The sequence below is a fragment of the Bufo bufo genome, chromosome 2, assembly GCF_905171765.1.
Source record: "Bufo bufo chromosome 2, aBufBuf1.1, whole genome shotgun sequence".
Taxonomy (NCBI): Eukaryota; Metazoa; Chordata; class Amphibia; order Anura; family Bufonidae; genus Bufo; species Bufo bufo.
The window spans coordinates 385,340,640-385,349,591 of NC_053390.1; the positions used below are offsets into that span (position 1 = coordinate 385,340,640).

The 8,952-nt window shown below is 33.4% G+C and overlaps 1 protein-coding gene across 1 annotated transcript; it reads right to left on the reverse strand.

Annotated features, from left to right (window-relative positions):
• Positions 1-257: 257 nt before the first annotated feature.
• DMRTA1 (DMRT like family A1) lies at positions 258-8,209 on the reverse strand. Its single transcript, XM_040419771.1, has 2 exons — positions 7,678-8,209; positions 258-1,096 (listed from the first exon to the last, which is right to left on the reverse strand). Exons 1-2 carry the CDS (start codon positions 8,207-8,209, stop codon positions 258-260), a joined length of 1,371 nt encoding a protein of 456 aa, XP_040275705.1.
• Positions 8,210-8,952: the final 743 nt, after the last annotated feature.

Genomic DNA, 8,952 nt, shown 5'->3' on the forward strand with positions numbered 1-8,952 from the left:
AGTGTTGAATCTCAACTTATAATGCTAGCTACTTCTATATTGGTTTGATATGTCATGTTAGTAAATTGATTCCAATAAACAAAACATACAATTAACAGAAGTTTATTACAATAATTCCCAATATAGAGTTAATTTTAGGAAATAATAGTCTTCTACAAAAAATACAAAGCATATAAAAGTATTATTAATGCACATAGAATCTACAAAACATTCCTTTCAAACTACAGGTAAGATGTTGATGTCTATTTTTTCTGTTACTAGTGATTTTCTTGGTTTATCCTGGGATAAAGTCCATTCATGTTAACAGTGTCCTTTCGTTGGTAGTAAGAAGCATCCCGTAACATTCCAGGAAAGGCATAATCCATTCCAGGATGAAAAGGAAATGATGGTACAAAGCCAGATGTAAAATAAGGGGAAATAAATCCAGGAAGTTCTCTGTTAGATGTGGAATAAGCAAAGCGTAATGGACTTAGCCCAAGTCTTGGATGAAACATACTTGCATCAGCACTAACCGATGATGGACTTGTGTGTAGAGGAGAAAAGGCAGATTTGACACCAAAACCACCAAAACTTAACCCAGTAAAGTTTAATGCTGAATCTCTTGAGAACTTACTGAGGTCTGAACCGGATGGACCATTAATTTCTCTGGCATCCTGTGTGTGTTCTTTACCATTTAAAATCAATTCTATGGCTTGGACCACATCTCCTTTGCAGTAATGCAAGATGCCTTGTAAATTGGCTGTTTTATGATTAGGAAAAACTTTGCTAAGAATCTCTAGGGGATCTCTTGGTTTTCTAGGCACAATTGGGATTTTAGAACTTGAAGCACTGTTCTCTTTTGGCCATTCACTCTCATTTCCTGATTCCAGATCAGAAGATGATAAAGATGTTGGACTGTCAGCACCTTCAGATCTTCCTTCAGACCCAGGAGATTGAAGGGAATCTTCTTTGTTTGCTGTTTTTAAACTAGATGGTGTTAATAGGTGACCTGCACTGACTTCTTCATTTTGAGGTGCTTGTAATACAGTGGCAATGGTGTCAGAGCTTGATAATCTATCATAAAATTGATCATATCTTCCTTTTGATTCATCAGAACCTAAATGAAAAACATACAAAAATAAATTAGCATTTTGCTTCCGTATTGTCTGAACTGTATTTTGTCTTTGAGTATGTTTTTAATTAGATAAGGTTATTCTGGAACACAGAAACTGTATATCTGTAGGTCAGTCTATATAGCATGAACAGGGCTCCCAAGGCTGTAAATAAATAATGATTGGAACCAGGTACACAGCAATCAAAAGACTGAATTAAAATCCAATCCACAAAAATAATGCCATATTTAAAGCTGCATAACTCAAAGTAGGTCAGCAAGAGGAAAGCCATGTATTTTACAATATGAGTGTATAGAATACTATGATATGGTATTTTTTGTGTGAATTTGAGTTTTCTGCCTTCAATTTTAATCTAATAGATTTATATAGTGGGCAAATATCCAGATGCTATATAATCTGCAGCTGTTTATAATTTACTGCTGTGATAATTATTCAAGGTTACTGTATGTAAAAAAAAAACTAAACTAACTAAACTTAACTAAATTACACTCATTTAGCATGTTCTGAATAATATACTCTGAATTTGTATTAGTTTATGTTCACTCTGTGTTCAGTAATTTCATTAAACCCATAACCATCCAAATGTATACATTTCCAAAAAGAACTATAGGCCAGATATATGCCAAAAGAATATCCCTTTGCCATACTTTTGGCTGAGTTACACTTCTTTAACAGTAGTGAAAACCAAGACACCTATGCTTTCCAGTACTTTAAGTTATACATTTTGTATAGTGGGTGTTAATGGTAGACACGTAAAACTTTATAGCCATCATGGCAATTGTATACTTTCTGCAGTATACATTTTTTTATCCCCAACATGTATGCCAAACAGAACTAAGAACCTCAGTATCTTGTATTGTTTAGCCTGCTGTTCCATAAAATTAACTTTTGAAACATCTGCATTGATAAGATGATAATGCCTGACCCCTGCAGGGACTTTCCTGTGATACCAGGCACAACAATACATTTTATTCACACCTGATTCGATCTCAAGTGCCGTGAATGTGTTGCAATAGTTTAAAAACATATACTAAGGAATAAGGATTTACGTCACAGATAAAATCAATCACAAACACATATAATTTATATTACTTCCACGTGATTTATTTTTAATGGAAATATTTCATATTCAAGAATTTTCTTATAGTGCCAAGACTGCACTCCTGCCAGCATCTTTTTATGTGAGCTAGTATATGGTTATGTGCTAAAGGGATTAAACAACTAATTCCCTAAATGCAGAGCTGGCTGTCTCTATCAGTTAAAAAAGTTTGTAGGTAATAGACCATTTGCTTGCATATTGCTGGCAAACATTTATTTTTAAGTTTTATTTTTACTATTAGCAAGTTTATGATTATAGTTAAAGTTCATGTAATAGTTCTGAGAGACAGAATGTGTCACATACCGTGTATGCAGTAATCAATAGCATATTTACTTAATTGCAATATTTCCATATTTAGTTGCTATTAAGTAATAAATGATGTGTAATCAATATAAAAAATAATTTATTTGTGGCTCAAATGTGGTTGACCACTTGTACAGCACAAATACATTTTAGATAGTAGTAAAGGTATTATAAAACTCCTGACAATATCAGATATTACATGCGCACAGCTATATAATTTCCAGCATGAACATTAAAAGAGAGATATTTCGTTTAGAGATTAAGAATAATAAAGATTTTGGACATATATTTAGAAGAAGTCAATGAAGTGATGCAGTGATTCATTAAAACAATCTTAATTTGATATGTAATATCTGAATATCTAGTTTAAATATTACCCTTGGTCATTTTATATATAATATTGATAGCTAAAAGATATTTGAACTATTGATATGTTCAGCAGTGTGATACAATGTTCAGTTTAAGCAAACTTAACATTGCTGCAAATTATTTAACTAATTCACATGTGTACTTATAACTTAAATAGCAGCAAAATAATCCCATAGACATGTACGTGAAAATAGGCAGCACTTATAATTTCAGTAAATAAATTCACATCAACATTAACTGGGCAGGTTGGAGTTAATAAAATAAAATACATACACATAGCATACAATTTACAACTTTTACGTTAATATGCATTCGTTACCTAATTCTTTTTATCTGGATAAACATAACGTTTTATTTTCTTTAACACTGTTTTTTGGGGATATTTTAATGACAAGTATTAACTTAAGTTTCAGTTGCAAAACTGTATCAGTAACTAAGCAAACGATAAACTATGAAGTTTTTATTATTATTATTATTATTATTATTATTATTATTATTGTACATAGAAGCAAGTAAAAGGGTGAGGTATGTTTTAGTTCTTATGTTATGAGACATGCATTTATATTGATGGGTGCCAGGGTACTGCAATCCTTAAACAGTATAATTTTATATTCCAAAAACATAATTCCTTACATGTTATATGCATAAATAATAAACCAAAGGGGGAAACATAGTTTCTTACATTTTATATGCATAAAGAATAAATTAAGTGTAAACTAAATATGTATTCTTTTACATTCACAATAAAATATATCTAGCCATTTAGTAAGACTAACTGTATTGATATTTTTCTCAACTATGGATTCATACTTTAGTATAACTTTCAAACATTTTAATAGGTTCAATTACTAATAACCTTATTATGTAAAAAAAAAAATTCATTTAGTAAATGCACCAATTTTTTTTTTTTTATTTCACTATGCTCTACCTCTAAAGCATTGCAACACTAAATCACTAAATTATTAAAATATGATTAAATGTACCTCTTCATTCATTCATTGTTATTTTATGTATTGTTATTCATTCATTCATATATTGTTACTTTATTAAGTTTTGTATACAGCATAATTATATCATACTTCCATGAATATGAATTAAATCTCAAAAAAGAAGAAATACCAATTTAAAAATAATTGAGATTGATAAACTATTATTTATTATGTTATATATTGGATTTCAAAAACGACACAAAAGCTACACCACTGCATAAAACATATCTTATTGTATTGAGCACCACATTGTGTATAAATAAGTATTTAGTATATTCAAGTTATGTATAATATATTATAAATAAAATTATGTGGACATGGACTAAAATATCGAGAGAATATCTATAATGTAATGTAAATGTAGTTGTATCTGATAACAATATATCAGTTAAGACAGCACGCATTAGGCTACTTTCCCACTGGCATTTTGGCTTTCTGTTTCTGAGATCCGTTCAGGACTCTCACAAGCGGTCCAAAACGGATCAGTTTTGCCCTAATGCATTCTGAATGGGAAAGGATCCGCTCAGAATGCATCAGTTTGCCTCCGTTCTGTCTCCATTCCTCTCTGGAGGTGGACATCTGCCTGCAGCGTTTTGGTGTCCGTCTGATGAAACTGAGCCAAGCGGATTCGTTCTGACACACAATGTAAGTCAATGGGGACGGATCCGTTTTCTATGACACAATCTGGCACAATAGAAAACGGATCCGTCCTCCATTGACTTTGAATGGTGTTCAAAACGGATCCGTTCTGAACGGATGCAGACGGTTGTATTATCTGAACGAATCTGTCTGTGCAGATCCATTTCGGATCCGCTCCAAATGCGAGTGTGAAAGTAGCCTTACGGATCATGCATTTTGGAACATTTATTAAGGCTCGAGTGCAAATCTTTTGCACTGGAGCCATAATAAATCTTCCACACTGCATGATACTTAGTGTTAGTGTTGCCAACCGTCCAGAAATTTCTGGACAGTCCGTAAAAATAGGCAAGTTTTTTCCTGTGTCCTTGAAAAATAATAGATATGTCAGTCATTTTTTTGAGACTGGCGGTACTTGACTAGATTATTTTGGTGATAATTATAATCATTTTGCAGCTCACTGTAAATGCTGATATGAGCTCTTATCAGTATATTGAGCTATAGGCATGTACTACTTAGAATCTTTAGCAGTCATGGTTACGGTTTTCCAATTTGTCTGTAAAGAATGTTGGCTGTCCGTGCTTTGGGGATATGTTGTTCAGAAAAAAGAAAAATTCAGGTTGGCAACCCTGCTTATTGTGTGCTCTCCTAACTGACATATTGAAACTTATATTGAGGCCTATGAAGGAATGCCCCAAACAAGTGAATCTGACGTAAAGACATTCTCCAGGATTTTCCAAATACATTTAAATAAGCTTACAGTAGCATAAGAGATTCGTTTGTAATTTATGATCTGTCCCTGAAAGCAGATTGTGAACTACGGTTGCAGCCATCCAGCACTTCTACAGAAGAGATAGGTAAACATAATACAGGACATAAACCAATAGTGCTGTCAGTATGACACATTTATTTGACTATTGATGTCCCTGGATCATCACTCATATTTATAAAGATGTCATAACACACTTCATAAATTTGTTTTAACTTGGACTAGATGAAAGCTCAGTGAAGCTCTAACCTTCTATATATAGTGAGTGTGAGTTTACTTTAGAAATGTTGGGTCTTTTTAGCACATACATTTTACAAACCAATCGTGTACACACAGAACACAGCAGCAACTTTGGCCATTGTCACTTAAATCTGCTGTCAGGGATCAAATTACTTCAGAACATGTTTACATGCCCAAGCTATTCCTTTGCTAAGTTCAGTAACACAACACATATTTCATTAAAACAAGAACATAATGCTTTAAAACAAATATAATTAGTGCAATAGATAAATAAATGAGAAGTATAGATAACATAAAAGAAAGCAGTGGGTGAAGTGGGTGGGTGCTGTCCCTCAGGATAATCGATTGCTGGAGAAAGACCCCATTGAGCAGGGCTGAAACACTGCATGGGGGGATAAAGTACCACACACTATTTCACTGGGACTTTAAAGAGCTGCCTTATTTTTGGATTCATATAATAGATAGATATATAGACAGATTATATATGTTAGGTAGATTAGGTTGGTAGGTAGATAGATAGATAGATAGATAGATAGATAGATAGATAGGAGATGATAGATAGATAGATAGATAGATAGATAGATAGATAGATAATGATAGATAGATAGATAGATGATAGATAATGATAGTTAAATAGATAGAAAGATAGATAGATATTAGATAGATAGTTAAATAGATAGATAGATAGATTGATATTAAATAGATAGATAGATACATAGATAGATAGATAGGAGATAGATAGATAGATAGATAGATAGATAGATAGGAGATAGATAGATACATAGATAGATAGATAGATAGATAGATAGATACATTGATAGATAGATAGATAGCTATGAGATAGATAGATAGATAGATAGATAGGAGATAGATAGATAGATAGATAGATAGCTATGAGATAGATAGATAGATAGATAGATAGATAGATATTAGATAGATAGATAGATAGATAATGATAGATAATAGATAGTTAAATAGATAGATAGATAGATAGATAGATAGATATTAGATAGATAGATAGATAGATAGATAGATAGATAGATAGATAGATAGATATTAGATAGATAGATAGATAGATAGATAGATAGATAGATGATAGATAATGATAGTTAAATAGATAGAAAGATAGATAGATATTAGATAGATAGTTAAATAGATAGATAGATAGATTGATATTAAATAGATAGATAGATAGATTGATATTAAATAGATAGATAGATACATAGATAGATAGATAGATAGGAGATAGATAGATAGATAGGAGATAGATAGATACATAGATAGATAGATAGATAGATACATTGATAGATAGATAGATAGATAGATAGATAGATAGATAGATAGATAGCTATGAGATAGATAGATAGATAGATAGATAGATAGATAGGAGATAGATAGATAGATAGATAGATAGATAGATAGCTATGAGATAGATAATAGATAGATAGATAGATAGATAGATAGGAGATAGATAGATAGATAGATAGATAGATAGATAGATAGATAGATAGATAGCTATGAGATAGATAGATAGATAGATATTAGATAGATAGATAGATAATGATAGATAATAGATAGTTAAATAGATAGATAGATAGATAGATATTAGATAGATAGATAGATAGATAGATAGATAGATAGATAGATAGTCACCAAAGACCAGAACCAGGGTCCACTGAGAATAAAATAGAAAAAAATTGCAGGACTCGACTTAAATCCAACCAAAAGAGATTTGTTAACTCATGTAGAGACAGCAATGTCTCAGTCCTATCACAGGGACTTTTGCAAGCATTATGTTACATTTTCAAAGTTCAAATTTTCAAAGTTCAAATTGCGGAAGAAGGGAAATATAGATAGATAGCAAGTTTAACAGATAGGTACATAGATATGAAATGCAAATTTAGATAGATACAAAATTTAGATAGATACGAAATGCATAAATAGATAAATAAAAGATAGAATATAGATAGATAGATAGATAGAATAAGATAGATAGATAGATAGATAGATAGATAGATAGATAGATACAAAATGCATAGAATATAGATAGATAGGTAGAATAAGATAGATAGATAGATAGATAGATACGAAATGCATAGATAGATAGATAGATATGAGATACATATATTATTTTTTAATGGTTTTATCACTTTTACTTGCCTTTATTTTCTTGCTGGCTGAAAACTGTCGATAGCTCTGTTTTATGTCTACTGGCATCTCGTCCATCGTTTCCTGCTCCAGTATACATGAAGTGTGGCACACCCCGGACTTCACATTCTTCTTGAGCTTGTTGTCTTCTGAGAGCGACTTGTGCAGCCATAACTCTTTGACGCTCTGCAATTAGGGTACATTTGGCACAGGCACAGTCCCTCCAGCGGCAAAAACGCTTATGTCCTTTAAGTGCTGATACCACCCCATGATTTCGGCATCGTGCACATTTGGGTGTTCGGGGATATAGAGCAATCCCACCTGCTCCTCTTTCCAAAGCCATCCTTGGTGTACAAGCTGCTGCGGCTGCTGCTGCGGCTCTTAAGAGAAGGGTTGGAGGCCTCAAAAAGGCAGGCATGGGCACTGATGGAGGCACTGACATCATTGATGAGGACGAATGAGGAGGAGGGGGAACTGAAGCAAGCAAGCCAGGAGGTAGCAGTGGTCTGGAGGTGATGTTTGAACTAGAGTTGCTACAGTCCATTGCTGCTTGGCAACTGGAGCAAAGCTTCAGCTCAGCTCTGCCTGCCTTCCCTGTAACAGACTGAGTTCTTCAATGTGTCAGCCACTGGTAAACAAATCTGTGTGACCGTGAGTCCGTCCCCCAGTCTCCTCCTCAGCAAGCCAGATGTTCAGTGTGATTTCAGGTTTGGCAGGAGGGTCGAGGAATAAGATGCTTTGAATGGAGGCGTAGCTCAAATTGTATAGGGATTTCACAGGCACTGACCATTCTTGCAGAGGGTGTACTATTAATAGCAGGCAAATAGTGAAGTACTCCATGAATCTAGAGAATAGGGGTTTAGGTGTGGCTGGATTAGAAACTGCAGAAAGAATTAAGAGCATGTGAATTGTATATCCAGATTAGGAGATGGTGTCAATCAATAACACATTCATTTTGTCAATATACATACATTAATAATAAGGCCATGTCCACCCTAGAGTTTTTTGCCAAATGATTTGGAGGAAGCAGAACAGAAAAATTTCACTCAAATCAAAAGAAACTATTTAAAATATAGAGTGACTTTTATACAGAGAGACTCCTTGAACCCCTTGGTGACATATGCCATACATTTACAGCACAATAGTGTCAAGGGAGTATGGCGCCATCTCGTGAACTGCGCCCATTCCATAAACAGCTGGTGCTCACAGAGTATTACCACTGACACCCGCCCACAGTGACCAATCAATAGTGACCACTGCATCTCAGTGATTAGTCAGAGACAGAAG